The sequence below is a fragment of the Colletes gigas genome, unplaced genomic scaffold (assembly GCF_013123115.1).
Source record: "Colletes gigas isolate AHSC1104 unplaced genomic scaffold, ASM1312311v1 Colletes_gigas_Sc00020, whole genome shotgun sequence".
NCBI lineage: Eukaryota > Metazoa > Arthropoda > Insecta > Hymenoptera > Colletidae > Colletes > Colletes gigas.
Genome location: NW_025106649.1, coordinates 2,088,634 through 2,106,843, shown reverse-complemented (window position 1 = coordinate 2,106,843; position 18,210 = coordinate 2,088,634). Strand labels below are relative to the sequence as shown.

The 18,210-nt window shown below is 35.5% G+C and overlaps 1 protein-coding gene across 1 annotated transcript; it reads left to right on the top strand.

Annotated features, from left to right (window-relative positions):
* Window positions 1–4,195: 4,195 nt before the first annotated feature.
* On the top strand, window positions 4,196–8,885 carry LOC122400722 (juvenile hormone esterase-like). The gene is made up of 10 exons (XM_043402325.1): window positions 4,196–4,433; window positions 4,921–5,055; window positions 5,126–5,285; window positions 5,361–5,546; window positions 6,135–6,343; window positions 6,770–6,929; window positions 7,278–7,351; window positions 7,441–7,588; window positions 7,995–8,127; window positions 8,628–8,885. Exons 1-10 carry the CDS (start codon window positions 4,224–4,226, stop codon window positions 8,848–8,850), a joined length of 1,638 nt encoding a protein of 545 aa, XP_043258260.1. The 5' UTR covers window positions 4,196–4,223; the 3' UTR covers window positions 8,851–8,885.
* The last annotated feature ends 9,325 nt before the right edge of the window (window positions 8,886–18,210 follow it).

Genomic DNA, 18,210 nt, shown 5'->3' with positions numbered 1-18,210 from the left:
CGATTTGGCGTGGAATGACTTGCACGTCAGTAACAGAAATATTCCTTCTTGCACAGGGAGCGTAATCTTATATCGTGTGACAGTGAGTTATACAAAGACTTGGAAAATCTGGTACTATTGTATTTGTTTCATGTGACACGACGTGATATGGTAACGTACGACTTCGTCTGCTTTCATAGTAATGTACCCATGTTATGGTTAAAAATTGTTCAGGCGAGTATGCTTTGCAGTTCTAAGGAAAAATGTTAACTATTCTTGCGTCTGAAAGTGAGAGTAACACATTTGGTAGATGTAAACATAAGGTGGACTATATTTATTGACAACGGAATTTTGTTAGTTTTGCCATCTAGAATGGTCCCATAAAAAATTAATTCTAATAAAATATGAACTCGAGATCAGCGGGAAACGTGGATGTTATGCACATAACGCCATAGAGGGTGTTTCATAAAATGTGGTGCTCACTTTAGTGGTGGGCAAGGAACATAAAAACAACGATAAACATAGTTGGACATAGTGCCAACATGTGTCGCGTTTGACCTTATTTTTAAGTTATAGCCATTTTTATGCTCCTGTAATGCACAGCTGCTTACTTTTATAGGAAGTGTTTAATTAATTAATCGTTTGTTTTATTTACGAATAAAATTTTCGTGAGCAAAATTCTAACGTATTTGCTGAATACCTTTTCCTAACAATAATAGTATATTCGTGAATCAAACGTAGAATTTTATTTTGATTAATTTCTTTAAATTGTTGCGAACAATATTGTAATACGGGGTTATTAATAGTGTTTCTCACTGGAAGATAAAGATGAAAATATAGTGACTAGATACATATGTAGACAATTTTGACGACCGAAATTACGGCCAATATTTGTCTATTTTATTATCTTATCATTCCGAAATTAAAGCAGGAGAGTACCAAACAAGATAATTGAATAAACTTTATATCCGCCACAAAATTCGCCGTGCAAAGGTCAAACATAAGAACTGGTAAGAACGAAAACTATTTGTTTTTTTTTTTGCTATTGAAATTCATATTGAAAAATGGGCGTTTTCATTAAAAAAAAAACTACAAGAATCGTGGTGCAGGTGCATGACTTTGATTCACTGTCAAGACAAGATTAACATAAAATGTTTGAAACATTTTTTTCGACAAAGTTTAAGTAGTTTCCAAAATACTTTTAAGTTAAAACAAAACACTGTATATACACAATGGTAACATACCAGTAGATAATAACAAACATTTAAATATTAGGTAAGTGAATAATTTTGATATATGTGCATATATATTGTTCTTAATAACAGCATGTATGTATGTTGATGCCCTTGGCTGACCTGCGTCGTTCAGGCTTTGTTCAGTAAACACGTGATGTGTCAACGTTATTCGAAGGACCTTCTTGAAGGAAACACAGTCATTTGTGTAATATAGTTTGTTTAAAATTCAACTAAATAAATGGCTTTTTATTTTTTAACTTAGAGACTTTCAGATTAGTCCAAATTTAAAAACTTTGATGAATAAATTTAGACAATTTCATGTCAAATAAGCTGCATGAGTTAATGCTATCTTCTCCTCTAATACAATTTTAAGAAGGCTCTATCTTTTTCCAAGATATTCCAACAAGTCTATATTTTCTCATAGTTTCCCGCCCTTAATTATTAAGATGTGTCGACGAGGCACAATGTGACTGATCAATCAGTTGTCTTGCATTCTCGAGGGGGTGGGTCTCGAAAATATTTGCGCAGCACAAATTACCACCCACCAGCCAGGATGCAACTTGAAGGTTTGTAGGTGGAAATTTTCCCAACACTTAACCATTACGAAAAGCACGTATTTCTGTTATGATACCATGGCTCACACTATACAGAAATTATATGCTTTATGTTTTGAAACCATTCTGGAGATGAGACTTAACAAATTTCAAATGTAAAAAGTAGGGATCATTCGATGGATGGGGGATATAAAAAGGTTTGTATATAAAAATATGGCGAAAAAGGTTTATATAAACGTAATCGAATGAAATCGATATCTTCTGATGAAGTCTTTATAAATTGCTTCCGATGTATACCTAAATAGAGTTCCACTAAAGTCTATATTGCTCTTTTACTTTAATTACTTGAAGTGTGTTATTTCTTTGGAGAAGATTTCCAATCTGGTCCAGTAAGTAAAAATCAATAGCTGCCACATACTCTTTCGAGGTCCTCTTCTTCTGTAAGTAGGATTCTAATACGTCAGATTATGAGACAAGTCAATAAAAATTATGCAGTCTTCGTGTAAGAATAAAAGAATATACGTTTTTTAAATAAATGAAAACCTGAAACGTCGCAAGTGACTACGTTACTACGTATAGAAGCATAACAGAACGCAGTACAATTAAGTAAACCACGAGAAATCATTTTCCAAGCATTGAAAATATTTATTTCTCATTGTTTGATTGTTTCATTGGTATAAAAGTAAACTCTAATTGATTTCGTCGTAATTTGTCTGGCGACATTTATATGTTACGTCTAATAAACCTAAAGACAAGATCGAGTGCAACAATTGTGTTTTGTTCAAAATGAAGCTGTTAGCCCAGCTATAGTAATTTTATCCGAATTCGTTCGACTGTGAGTTACTGTGGCTTTTCGTTGGTTACCCCAAATCTCAAAGTTGCATATATAACATAGAATAGTTCGTTCTCTCGTTTTCACCTCAAACACTTCTCGCGTAGTTTCATCAAAACGTAACTTATCAAAATTGGCAGTAAAGATAAATGAATTTTTTTATACTTGTTCATTGTGGCTTCACCAAACAGCATGTTTTCTTTCGTAAGTATAACTACACAGTATGTCGGAAAAATAACGGAACTTTTTAAATTTAATGAAAATTGCTAATGCCATCTATTGAAACAATATGTAACCTGAAAGCTGTATATTTCCTCTGCAGAACAAAAGTATCATTATTGGAATCGACTAACAGATTGTCAAGTTATAACGGTTAAAGTAGCAGTACCTTTTGTCACTTCGTCGCAGAAACACAATGGAACAAAAAGCAAATATTAAATTTTGTTTCAAGCTCGAGAAAACTTTTACAGAAACATTTGAATTCATGAAAAAAGTTTATGGTGATGATTGTTTATCCCGTACACGTGTGTTTGAATGGTATAAATGGTTCCAGGACGGTCGTGATGCTTTGGAAGATGACCCAAAGCCAGGCCGGCCAAAAAAGAAAAACCGCGATGAGTTGGTGGAAAAAGTGCGTGAAATGATTACCTACGACGCGACTTCAAGTGTGAGATGGTTGGCAAAGGTATTAAATACGACTAAAGGTATGATTCACAAAATTTTGACAAAGGACTTAAACAAACGGAAAGTCTGTGCTCGATTTGTTCCTCACGCATTAAATGAGGACCAACAGATTGCTCGCGTTGAAAATTGCAAGGATCTTATTAAAACAGCTAGACGGAACTGCACATTCCTGGAATCGATTGTGACTGGAGACGAGACTTGGTGTTTCAAGTACGATCCACAAACAAAGCGCCAAAATGGAGCGTGGAAGTCTCCAGACTCTCAAAAGTCGAAAAAATTGCGATTCCAGAAGTCACGAGAGAAGACAATGTTGATCTGGTTTTATGATTCTAAAGGTATTATACTTGGAGAATTTGTCCCACAGGGTGAAAATGTCAATGGTGAATATTATCTGGATGTTATAGAGCGTTTGTGCACCATGGCACAGGACTGTTGCTGTTCGTGAATTTTTGGTGAAAAAACAGGTCTGTGTGCTCCAACATCTTCCGTATTCGCCGGGCTTATCTCCATGTGATTATATCCTATTCCCAAAACTCAAACTGGCCATGAACGGAACTTTTTATGATAGTGTTAGTCCAAGGCGCGGTGACAAGAGTCATTGAGGCGATTCCACAAAATGATATAAAAAAATCTATGCTGGCACTATTCGAACGTGCCCAGCGGCGTATTAATGCAGAAGGGATGTATTTTGAATAAAAAAAAATAATTTTGGCAAAATAACTAATTTTTTTCTTTTAATTTAAAAAGTTCCGTTATTTTCCCAATATACTGTGTAGCATGGCGTAACTTTGTACTGCTGTTTATATAAGTAATTGTTTAACTTTACGATAAGCAAATGATGTGTGACGAATGAGCGATAAAAATATTACAATTGCAGGCGAACAGCTATAAAAGGCGAACGTTGGAGTGGTAAGACGTTTGATTTTTTGCAAACAATAAATGTCTAACATGGGTAACTTAATCTTTATTGTTTCGATACTCCTAGCATTCGTTAGCCAATGTATTGGGCTTGTTTATACTCCGATTATAAACACAACCCGCGGACCTGTCCAGGGTGAAGTATTGAAGACGGTATGGAACGGAATAGAGTACTGTTCGTTCAAAGGAATCCGTTATGCAGAGCCAGCGATTGGAAAACTCAGGTTTCGGGTAAACGCGTTCATCTTACACGAGTTAATTACGTACTTTATTATATTACCACGATACATGTAATACTTCAACGACAGGCTAATTTCAAAGAATTCTAGGAGTGTTCATAGAAAGAAACGTATAAATTTCGTTTGAAAAATACACTACACAGCTATGGACATTCACCAGTCTATCATCTAGTCGTCATCATGGTTGTAGAACCACTATCGTTCTATGAAAAAGGACCAAGAACCGTTCAGATGTTTATCAGTATTCAAATACAGAACATATCTAGTGTACAAATATGAAACACTCGTACAACGTAACTAACTTTCGTTACATCTTATTAAGAATATTTTTAGCATCACCACACTCTATTACAACTATCACGAACAATATTAACTGGCAATAAAAAATTCGCTACTATATATTGCGATACAGATGTAATATAGAGCATTCTCATAACGATTTTTCTAAATTTTGTCAATCTCCTTTAAAATTACCACAGGCTCCAGAACCAGTAAAACCATGGACTAGCGTACTGGATGCTACTAAAGAGGGTAGCGTATGCCCTCAAATATTTGGGGATGATACGTACATAGGAGACGAAGACTGTCTGCATCTGAGTGTATTCACTCCAAAGGTAAAATATTACTATCGTAACGTAGCTTCTAGTTAAAATTCAAAACATTTGCTTCTTCCACATGCAATAGTTGGACTTCCATGAGGACATGGCCTTACTGCCCGTCATGGTCTGGATTTACGGTGGATCGTTCGTTAAAGGTTTCGTGAACACGACTCAGTTCGGACCCGATTTCTTCATAGAGCAAAAGGTTATTGTTGTCAGCATTAGTTATCGCCTGGGAGCTTTAGGTACAAACCATTTGATGACAGACATTACTTTGACAGTCATGGAATAAACAAATTTCAAGGAATTGGGCATTTTAGGATTTCTATATCTGAACAATCCAAGTGCACCGGGCAACGCTGGAATGAAGGATCAAGCAATGGGGCTGCAATGGGTGCAGGACAATATCGCCATGTTCGGAGGCGATAAATCTCAAGTAACACTGTTTGGACAAAGTGCTGGCGGCTCGTCTGTGTTACTTCATCATTTATCCGATAAATCGAAAGGTATCCTATTGTCTGATGCTATTTTATTATACCATTTGTGTATGGTACTCTCAATACTTGCACAAATCCTTCGCTATATTTGAGAGAACGTGTCCTTAACAATGAAAAGACTTCTCGTCGCTCTTCAAACTAGACAGTTTCCTTATGTCAGTTGTCTGGTCGAATAGACAATAAACTATCAGGTTTTGGTTCTAAGGTGTAGCTCTGAGTGATTTTAATAAAATTTGACAATAGTATATGCAATTAACTTAATTATAGTTATAGTCGTTGTTGGTTTGCCAATTTTAAGAAAAGATTAAAATAGTCAGATATATTCGTGAAATTTTCCTGAATGAAATTGACTAAAGAAGATTGTTCTGTTCGTAATAATTAAAGACAAAAGGGTCGATTTCTCCCTTAAAGAAAAAAATGATACGGTCCAATTATGGTTAAATTCTCAAGTAACGAACGTGTATCCCTTGCTTTGTCATGAAACCAAACTGATCTAGTTCGTACATTGTGTAAGATTAACCCATCTTCATTGATCATGCAAGATTAATTTGGCGTGTGATGAACAGAAAAAAACGAAACGTATCTGTCTTTCCATAGATCTATTTACCCGGTCCATCACTCAAAGTGGGACTCCGCTGTATCTTCTATTCTCTACACCGATCGAAGCTCTTGCGTCTGCTCATCATCTAGCGCTAAATCTTGGTGTTGATGATTTCAACACGAATAGACTGTTCAAAAAACTCGTTAACGTCCCTGCGGAAAAGATAGTACGTGTGACGAACACTATGAACTTGCTACCGGCAGTGGTTAGTGTTCAACTTTGTTTCTCAGTATTCAGTACTATTAAAACGTGTCATCCGCTTTAGCGTATCTTTTCGATTTCCGTTGCATAACAATCGCCGATTTTTTGGCATTTATTCGTACAAGAACCATTCGATTTGATTTTTAACTGTTTAGTATATTTTTATACTTGATTAAACCTGTTACACGTATTTGCTTAGCCTTAATTTTATATTCATCCGCTGGACTTTGCTCTATTTTCTTATGGAAAGAGTGACACCTAATGTGTTATTTCTGTTCGACGAAATGATAAACAATGCGAGTAATATTCTTAAGGCTTCAAACTTTCAGAAAACGAACAGAAAGCCCCTTGATCATTTATTTTCCACAATGCAGATTTTCGATGCAGGATAATGTTTATTTCGCGCATCTTCAAAGTTGTGAATTTTTAGGTCACGTTGCCTTTTATGCCAACGATTGAAAATCCTAAGAACTGTCCGGAGAATACGTTCATTTCGGAATGCCCCATAACGTTGGTTATGACAGGCAAAATGAAGAAGTGCGAGAAGATATTTGGAATGACGTCCAACGAAGCTCTTGCGTTTACCCCTTGTAAGTGTGAATACTATTACATGATGCTCAAAATTCAATGTACAATAAACAATGAGTTGTATAATTTATTTAATCCAGTATATTAATAACAAATCCTCGATAGTAGAAACAAATCGAAGTATTAACTGACATTGGTGATTAGAATTTAAGTCTGGGGACTTATTCTGATTGACGCAGTGATCCATGGTTACCACGTCTTTTCTGTATTTAATTTTAATTGCACTTCCAAACTCTCTAATCGTCCAGACTTGATCTGTTTTAACTCCATTTGGATTTTAATACTGGATCAATGCAGTTTCGAAAAATCCTTACTGTAGGCTAATTGGCCATCATTTTTATGTGTTACAGCATTATTTTTAGTAGCAAATTACACTGCTGTGCCACGCGAGTTGACCTACAATCTCATTAATGACACTGCTCAGGTAACCTTTTAGACACTTTTCAAAGTTGTTCTCAATGCATCCGTGTACAGTATTTCCACAGATTTCATGTCGCGTTTTCTTGTGTGCAGGTCGTATCAGATTTGGCCGCCGCCTCAGCTCTCGATTTGACCGAAAAACTATTGGAAGCGAAAAATGGCAAACATCCCGTTTATTACTATTATTTAACGTACGAGTCGAAGTATTCACCACACAGAGCCACTGGTGTTCCAATAAATGGTAATGTAACATCTTTCTAACTGGGAAATTGGAACTTTCTCTTAAATGTGGCAGTGTTTCTTAAATTTGGATTTGTTGATCTCTGAAGTTCTGTGAGCTGTCAGAAGAAAAAAGAACATATTATATCCGTGGAATAGGAAAATGGTTCTCGTAGTACTTTGCTCTGATTAAAAGGGACTTTAAACCTGGAGTGTTAAGATACTATTTAAATTGAATAAAAATGTTTGCAACACAAATATATTTAACAATATTAAATTATGTAATTCTGCTATAAAAGGTTCACTAGAAATTTTCTTTTATTCTAGGAAGTCGTGAGGACCTGAAGTTTGAGAAACCCTGGTTTAAGGGATATTATTTTCAGTTTGTTAGGATTCGACAATGTACACAATATTATTGTGTGTTTCAGGTACTGCCCACGCTGATGATAATGGATTTCTATTCAATGAAGATGACATAAACGCTCCTACCGATCCGAATGATCCATTTAACGTGTTTCGACACGAATGTGTCAGTTTGTGGGCGAATTTCGCCAAATATGGGTACGTTAAAGGAATTCATTCGGAATTTAAAAGTATTCCGTGGTTTACAGGACATTTTGTCGCTGAAAATATCTGCCATCCAGTTTTAACTCCGCTATGGTCATCAGTTTCATTGCGCATTTAATCCTTCGTTAGTCGCATAAGCGAGGGTAACTTTTCTAGTCGCGTGGGGGACAGCCATCCACTTTTTATGTGCTACAATTTCGTATTTTTTTAAATTCTTTTAATACGAATTTTGATAGAAATATAATTGGAGTTTTTAATAGCATAAAATCATAAAATAAATAATGTCAAATTTTATTCTCAAACAACCTGAACTACGTCATGTAAATTAATTTTCACAATAATTTATGCACGCCTATTTTAAATAATTGATGGATATCCAATTCATTAGAGTAGAATTTTGTATGTCTGATTTCTCATTTGAGTATGGATATAAAATCATGATTTTAATGAAATATGACTCGATGTGAGTAGTTTATTGTTGCTTATGTTTGCAGAAATCCCACACCGAAAAATAACAATCCCATCGATGGCGTGATTTGGGAACCAGCTGGAAAAAGTGGAAGAATGCTTAAGATAAATGAGACATTCGAAATGATTCCTCGAGTAGCATCCGGAAAAACTTTGGATATTGAAAGGTTGTTGTATTTCTCGGGGCCATATATAAGTTCTTGCCGTAAAATTGACTTTTCTGTCTCGTATAATAGCATTTTCCTATGAATTTGCAACCGTTTCTCTAAAAATTAATAAACTATAATGCTAGAGTAAAAAAGCCACTCTAATTTCCTTCAAACCTCTTCCCAATCCTGAGAAAGTGTGTAACTTTTTTTAATACTTTTTACGCAAAGAAATAAATTTAGAATTTTTAAAAATTGAACACACGAAGGATGATGTCCTGGTGGATACTGTTCTGCATATAAATCACATGCTCTAACCACACTTTGTATAGCTTCTCCATAAACCAGTATCACATTAATTTTTCCCCTTTTGCTGTACCGATACATCTTATGCAATAGTTCTTTGTTACTTTGAAATAACTTAGATGTTCAATTTAAATAAATCATACTGTATATATTGTTCTTGACAATGACATGCATATTTTTTCATACGTATAACTTCAAGGATCGAAAAGCACGTTTTTGTGTTATCAGCTTTGGTGCGAAATTAAAAGATGAATATAAATTTTTTAACTAAATGAGAACTTGGTCGAGAACCCTACGTCTCAAATGATTATGTTACCACGAATTAAGTAAACCGTGAGAAATCATTTTTCAAGCATTAAAAATATTTATTTCTCATTCTTTGATCGTTTCACTCGCGTAAAATTAGCCTTTAATTGATTTTGTCGCAATTTGTCTCGCGATATTTATCCGTTATATCTAATAAACCTAAAGACAAGATCGAGTGCAACAATCGTGCAGGTATTTTGTTTGAAATAAAGCTGTTAGCCCAGCTGTAGTAATTTTATCCGAATTCGTTCGACTGTGAGTTACTGTGGCTTTTCGTTGGTTACCCCGAATCTCAAAGTTGCGTATATAACGCAGAATAGTTCGTTCTCCCGTTTCCACGTCAAACACTTTCCGCATAGTTCCGGCGAATTTCACGGGCGTGTTGTACAGCCGAAAGTACGATTTAAATAGTTCGAAGAGATTTTCCTGGAAAAAATTTGATATTCGCTTCTTTAACGTTTCCCTTTGACGGTTTCGTGCATCACGATTCTTGTATCCTCAAAAAATTGAGACCCTTTCATTTTTATACGAACAAAACTTGATGATGTCAACGAAAAAGTTTGGAATGATTAAAATATATAATTAATTACTTATTTCTATTACTAAGATGAATAGACTATTTTAGATCTAAGTACGCTTAAAAATAAATTTAAACTAAAAAATTATCTAAGCAGGACATACATCGTTTAATACGAAACTTTCTTACTTTTCAGCACGAAAATAAAAATTATAAAAAAGGATATGTCTGGATTTGCTCAAGATTTTATTTTGGAACGATTCGTCGGTCTAAGCTTCTTAAAAAAAAAAGCCAATTAACGTATCGCTGTTCAACGTTCTCAGTTTATCGCGTGCACCGAGGTACTAAATTAATTTGCAAGCTATGAAAGCCGTTATGGCACTTCTAACCTTAAGAGGTTCTCTCACTTTAACGCTTCGAAAAATGGGTCATGTTTGAAAATTTTTTAATGAGAAACTATAAGCCGGATCATCCTTAAATTTGACACATGCTCTCGTCGTCTATCGAGCGAGGTTTCACCATTTTTATAGCTTAAAAATCAATGGACAGTGTTTGAAAGCTTTCTTGCAAACCGTGGCGATATTTTAAACTCCTGTGAAATCAATAATTTTCAAAATTTGATAATATTCGAAATATCGATAATTAAACTCTTTCAACATAATAACCATTACAATATGATCTCTACCACAGGCAAAGAATTCGATCAATCAACCCTCCGATAGTTTTAAGTTTCCAATTGCAAATAAGCAATCACGGCTTATTTACAGGTTCGAAAGCTCGTATCTTCCTCAAAAAATGCAAATTACAAAGTTACGCTATTTTTTCTCAATTTCAAATGCTTAATAAAAAAAAATTACTACCAATGTGTAGGAAGATAACAAATTATACTGATCTTTCATTATGCATCGTCGGTGAAGGTATTTGCTATCTTCAGGGCTAGAAATATTACAAATTATCGAACGACCGAAATACCTTGTACGGCGAGGCTAATACAGCATTTCCATTTAACATCGACAGAGAAGATTTTCCAGACCGCCAGAGAAACTCTCTTTTTTCCACATGTTCGTACTCGACGAGTCAGCTCATCGACATTATTACACGATGTCACTCGAGGTACGTAGTATCGATTTCGAATCACACTGGCGGACCAATGGAGAAATTTAATTGGAGGCCGCGTAACTCCCAGTTCAATTCGAGCCAACGTGCAAACGCTCGACGTGCCGGAAAAAATTACCTACCCAGAATGCACTCACGGAAAGTCGAGGCTATCCGCATTGGTTACGTCGCTAAAATCACTCGGAGGGAAAATTTATCTATTAAACTGATCGCTACATAAAGATCAGTCACCGATGACATTATATACGTGCGTCTGTTTTCGTTTCGAACGAAAGGGCTCGCAAATGTTCGACGAAGTACTCGCTCATCGACTACCGAGCAAATATGCTTCCCTTCAAACGCGAACAAAGGATATAAAAACACAAAAACTGGAAATAAAGTTGTTTGTAACAATATTAATCGTATTTCTGAAAAAAGTTATTTATAGTTGCAAATGTTCCAAATTCATTTTTTTTATTTTTTTATTTTTTTATTTTTTTTTTACTAGGCATTTGAAGTTCTTAGGCAGTGTAGCAAATTGTAATTTACATATTTTATTGTGGAATTGTGATATGTAGTTAGTAAATCAATTTCTCCTTAGTGGATTATTATTTACTTAAAAAGAGTGTACGTTACATTAACTCTATCATATTTACATCTACTTGTTCCACAGCTATTTAGGTCATTGCTACTGTAATTGGTCGAAACATAAGACTGAAATGTCTAATAATAAAGTTGAACTGTGTTTTTAAAGCTACGTTCACAAATTATTTAAAAGATTTTATACTAACACAAGGGAATGAATGAACTATGTAACCCTGAAGTCGAAACTCGAATTTTTTAAGCTGTATCCATACGTACAATTTCTAAACCTTAAAAAATTAATAAACTATAAAGTGAGAGTGTAAAGTCATATATTTTTCTCTTCCTTTTGTAACACCCCAACACTTACACACATACATATGTATGCACATAGGAATAAGTATGTAGATCGAGTACTTGTGAGAGTGGTATAGTTTGAGCGTAGCCCTCTGCTGGTGAGTGTAGGAAGTGTCGTCACGATCTATTTATCGCTGGATTGTCACCACGATTATCTCACAAATTGAATCGTTAATTACAATTATTATATTTTAATATTATCATGTAAGAAACGTTACAAAAAATTGCAACTTTGATTAAAGTTCTTTTTCCTGTCCCTGACCGTTCTGGAGATATTTTACTAAAAAGGGAAGCCATGTTTTCAATGGAATTCCATTCCCTCGCACAGTATTATGGTCCATTCGTCCACAAAATTTTCTGAATTTCCGAGTTCGTGGAATTTCCTTGTTAAATAGTGTATCGCCCTCGAGGGGCATTATTTTGAGCGTTTATTATTAGAATAATCAAGAAAGTATGTCAATTGTAACATTTATGTTTTCGAATATAATACCTTTATGCGGTTATCCTTCTGCGCGTAGACTGAATGTTTCTCGTTGGAGCATGATGCAACTCTGTTGAACGATCCTACTACTAATTTAACTTCCGATGGTACGCCAGCGGCAAAGTTAAATCGAACCTGAATAGAAGTCTTCAGCGTGTTTCACCCACAACGACGGGAATTCAGTCAAATCGTTAGAATGAAAACCGCAGGATTCGTTACGGTTGCAACAAAAAATTCATGCCGACAAATGCTTTTAATGTCTCTTCCTATGTTGTCCTATTTTCATCCCATCGTTGACACCACAAAAATAACCGTTGGGTCTGTTCTATTGAAATTCCTTCGAGAATATTTTCAACGAAGCTTCGAAACATAAAACGTATCCGTTACTTTCATTAATCAATTTTTTGTGTCACATTTTTTATATTGAATTCTTGAAGAAAGGAAATGTTACATTATCCCTTTATCAAGTATGCTTGTTTGGATAGTCTGGAAAATATAATATAAATTTCTCATTTTACATTTTTTCATTATTATGAAACGTTATTTCTGAAATTTTCAATCTATTAGATATTTACGACTACGAGAGCCAGGATTGAAAGATAATTTGTTTCCTAATATCATGGATTTTAATCATGGTATTGTTCGGTTCTTCGATGAAGCTTTAACGTTTATGGTTTTGTCTAAAAAGATGTAATACATTTCGAACCAAGATGCGTCAACAATGAGACCGACGTTCAAAGCTTCCTTCGTTGCAGGCTAACAATAAGTCAAACTTCGTTGTCCAGTTTTTGTTCTGTCTTTTTTTTTTTTTGCAACTCTCAAGCATTCGCGAGTAGTTTTCATCAAATTTCGAACTCGATACTTGACTTCCTTCGCGATGGAAAAGGTCTGCGCCGTGGAGCCCAGGTAATGGCTGCTGAGAATAACTTCTTCAAGAATGCTTTGCAGTTCATCTCGAAAGAAGCGGGGTAATTATAAAAGTAGGTCTTGTTTTAAGTATTTCTCGTATCTCTTAAGTCAGCCTTTCGTGTTACGTTAACTGGCACACCTCTTGCGGGTAAGCTCAAATATAATCGCGACACGTGTTACATAGTTTCGTCGTCGTCGCTAACTTGTCTTTTATCAGTGCTACTTGAACCGATAAAAAAAGAATTCAAATACGATAATATGGTTGAAATACAAAGGGTGATTCACCGTTTGTTTTAAAAATCTTCAATAACCAAAAAGTTTATTGTTCTATAGTTTGAAATAAAGACACCCCTGTGTCTGCTAATTTATTTTCCTTCTTATAGTGCATCGTTTTAATAAACAACGCATGGACAGTGGGAGTTAGAAAATACGAAACTTTGGCGGTAGTTCCCGCGCTCGTCAGCAGAGGGCTACGCTCTCTCACAAGTACTCACCAAAGACTCAATGTCTTCTCCTTTCTTGCTATTTTGGTTATTTCTTCCTACAATAGCAAGCCCCCACCCCCGCCCGTAAAACTATTTAAATCGATTATAAATTGTTAAAATGCAAATGTATTTCTTTTTAAGAAATTTTCAGACTAGATTTAAATGGTGAAAATTTAATTCTACCGGGGGGTCGGTGAGGTGAAGTTTGAGAAGCACTGCTTCAAACTGTACCATATATATACTTCTCTCCATTTGGGTATCGTGATTGCGTACGCCCAATCAGCGCATCCGCAACTTGTATCACGAACTTCTCCAGAATGATACTGGGTTGCAAGTTCTATGTATCCACACTAGTCGTACAAAGCCGTTCTAAACCACCACTGTCTCAGCCAAGAGCGTTCGCGAGTTAACCTATTGAAAAACCGCAACTCGCACGGCAGGTCTTAGCTCTAATCCATTAAGCAAAGCCATTGAATGTGATTGAGTTATATGTACATATGGTAGATCAGTCTCATCGAAGTTTCAGACTCATACCAGCATACGAGTTATTCATTATCCAAGCATATTTATTTATTTTTGTTTTGAAACTGTAAAACGTTTCAGTTTTTGCTTTTTTTTAAAATTGTAGTCAGGCTATTTTGCATCGAGATTTTCCAAATATTATTATCTCATAATTAACTAAACAGCAATACCCCTTAGAAATGTTTGTAAAAATTAATTGGCTTGTTGTATGCTCTCGTTACTGCAAAATTAGTGATATTTTATGATGTTAATCACAAAAAATTTGTAATCCTTATGTGGTTGTTTGGTCAAATACTTGATAGATTGGAAGTGTCAGGCAATAAAATCAGCTCATATTTGTATCCTTCAGTTTCTCGCGACGGAATTTCACGTTCTAATAGTTACTGGAACTTCATGATTTTTAATCGAAACAACCGTGCAATAATTTAGGCGAAAAAAAGTAAAGCGGAAAATTGTTAGTCGTTGTACGCGAACGCCTGCCTGGCTATCGTAAAAAGCGCTTTCTACAACAGCTCGGCAGCTGAACAACTCGGGAAGCGATAATCTGAGCGACAAAGGCTCGTTTACCATATCTCTTTTAAATGAAAATTGAATTTTCATCAGAGGATGCGGCTTTATACGTGTATGCTTACAGCGAACGATTTTCTTTGACATGGTTTCGAACATCTATTTTTTACTCGTACGGTCCTTTTTTGACGGTACATATCGGTGAATTCTATTATCTTTGTTCGAGCACTGTATGAAAGTGCTGAACGTTTGGACGGCAAAGAATTTTTATTTGTCAGAGCAGTTCTCCCCAAACTTTGCTTTTCTACGAACTTCTTCGTAAACCACTTTTGGTTGACTTCTTATTAGAGCAAAGGTACATTTCTTTTTAAAAATAGTGCAGTAAAATAAGAAATAGCAGAGAAAAACATTGTATACTACAGGTTAGAGTATTTATTATTATTATTATTATTCGATACTTTCACAAAATTGAATTACCCTTCTCTGGTATGAAGTTGAAGCAAGCAGTTCGATTTTTTTATTTCTTCAATTTATATAATTTAAATAGTGTCATATTTTGTCATATAAATAAATATGAAGATGTACAAGGTTGTTAATGAGGATTTATTTAACAGTACTTAATAATTCATCTTTTTTAGTGAATAATGTTGAAAGTTCTTATTACTTGACTTCCACGTGAAATCACATTTTATATAAAATTTGGCAAATTTAAATTCAATGGATACTGTTTTTTTGAAGATAGATGTTTCTATTGTTTTACTACTGACAATAGAAAACAGTGTTTTAATAAAAGTAGAAGAAAAATGTCTTGTTAATCTAATTGATGAAACCTTCCGATTAATACGAAACAATTTATTTACGCTAGAAATTTATGGTAGTCGATGGAGTTTGTCGCATAATTTTATAATCGTCACGCAAAGTTGGGTCGAAACGGTACAGTTGTTCAATTTACGAGGATTATTCCGAATTAATGATCGCTGACGCGCGAGATTTACCGAACGGGCGATGAATTTTCGAACGAGCAATAATTTCGCCGGAACAGTGTACTCTAGCGTCGCAGAATTCAACAAACGAAATTGTTTTCTAGGTTTTGAAAATTTAGACTTGGCATGGTCTAGGCGGGTCGTTAACCGGATGAAAAACTTTTGGCAACGTTCCCTCGTAAATCAATGACGCTAATGCCTGGATTACCGCGGTCTCGACTTGTTGGGTGTTAATGCAACGGTTGTTGCAATATATGCAATAGAGGTGCAGCGGAGCGCTTACGGAGAACTTAGCTTGTACTGTTTTCGATTTGCATGCATACGCAACGACCGTCCTCTTTCCACGTTCGTTTTCATCTCGAATTCATACGTCATTAGTCGCGAAAATTTCGAAGAATATTTCTGCGCCTCGATTCACGCTCGTATATATACATATTTTTTTTTTACAATGTTCAATCTAAATTCATCGCAACTGCGAAACACAATTTTGTGCCACGTCTAGGAAAGAAAAATACAAGCGCGCCCGTACTTTATTCGAGTGGCATGGCTTTTTGCGCCGGATGCCAAGCACTCGCATGCAGAATTTTCGCTAAGAATACAAAACGAGGGGAATACTGAATACCTAATCAATTCGTCCAGATTTTCCTTTCGCGAAACTTGTATCTCTCTCTCGTTTCTTTGCTTTCAGCGACACGTGGGTCTCAGGGATTCATAACGTCGCTTTTCAGAATTTTCGTTTGCAATTCTACTTATCGTCAGGGCATTATAATCAATGTACAGGCTTTTTTTGCTTTTCATTACTTTGACTCTTTTAGTTTCCTTTACTCGAGGTAAATCCGATGCAACAGATCGATATTTGAGTAGTTTACGAAATTGTAGCTCTAAAACCGTTCAAAAGCCCAGACAAAGCGAGATTGTTAAAAATGGATTCAACGAGATCTCCGTGTATCGTTCGAGCCAGAGATACGAAACATCAGGATGCGTCGGGAAGAAAAAGAAACGCGAAATAAAATGCTCACGACCGTTTCGAGCACATTAGTTTCCCCTGCCGCGCGAACTTCTACTTACCGTGGGAAATATTTAAATCCCACGTGCTATTCTGAATTTCCGTCGACGTTCACGCGACCTTCTTTTCGACGAATCTCGCTCCTCGGGTCAGGATTAGCCGGGCGATATTATTCTTCAATTTGGATTAAGTTCGTCCTTCGGAAGAAATGACTTTCCCGGCTCTTTGCTGGATCAGCGACGGGCGAATCGAAGAATGGCGAGGGCCGCCGACCAGATTGATCCTCGCAAGATGGCGGCTCGATTTCGAGAAACTTTACGAGCCGCGAGTAAAATTTCCCGTGGTGCTTTGAATCCTCTGGACGAACTCCCCCGAAACTAACCGAACGTGATTAGGGGGATAATCTGGTTTAGAAATTAGGAAGAATCGTTTCCCATTACACATTTTCTGAAAGTTTTGGGTTAGCGGGAAAACGGGATTACCGAAACTCGGAAAATTTCCAAAGTTATGGACGCTCGAACGGAACAGAATTTTTGGGGGAAATTATGCGGTCAAGTGTGAATTGAATAGATCAGTTCTCTGTCTTCGAGAGATCGAAGAGTACTTGTCCATTTTGCAATCTGAATCTTCGTTTCCGAAAATATTTTATTTAAAAAGTAGGACATCGAGGTATAATAGTAAATTAAATATCGTTTATTAAAGTGGACATAAATATTCTCAGTTCTTCCGGATTATGCAAGTTCTTTCGCGTACTAAATATTCTGAAATTAAACTTTCTATCTACATAGTCTCTTATTAAATATATTTTTAACGCCAATTATTGTAACTTTTTTCAAAATCGTACATTTTTGCTAGTATTATGGATCTTTCCACTTTGTGAAATAATTTATGTTTTCGATGCTATTACTTGTATATTGTTAAAGTGATCAGAGATCTTATTCATTACAGAAGAATATTTCAATAGGTGGAGACATATTTTACAAGGACATACTATGTTCAAATAATATTTTGATGGTGGAACGTTTGAGTAACTTAATATAAAAAAAATTCTACTGTAATTTGAATAACAATAATTGTCAAGTTTTTTTTAAAAAGAATTTAAGAAATGAGACGACAGTCTTGTTTTCTCAGTTTATGAATGGAAGTTTTGATTATAAAATAATATTCCCAGCGTGAGTAATATATTTATTGAATGAAAGGACGTGGAATTTCAATGATATGGTGTATCCTATTCAAAATTGCCTCTCGGTTAAGTTAGACCATGTGATGCGATTATACCGGCATTATTATTCTTCTCTGAGCTGTTCATGGAGCTCTATGTCTAACTATGTATAAGTACTGATGACTGCTAAACAAGTTAGGGGACACAGTTCGAGAGTCCACCGCAAATTACGAACTCGATCCCAA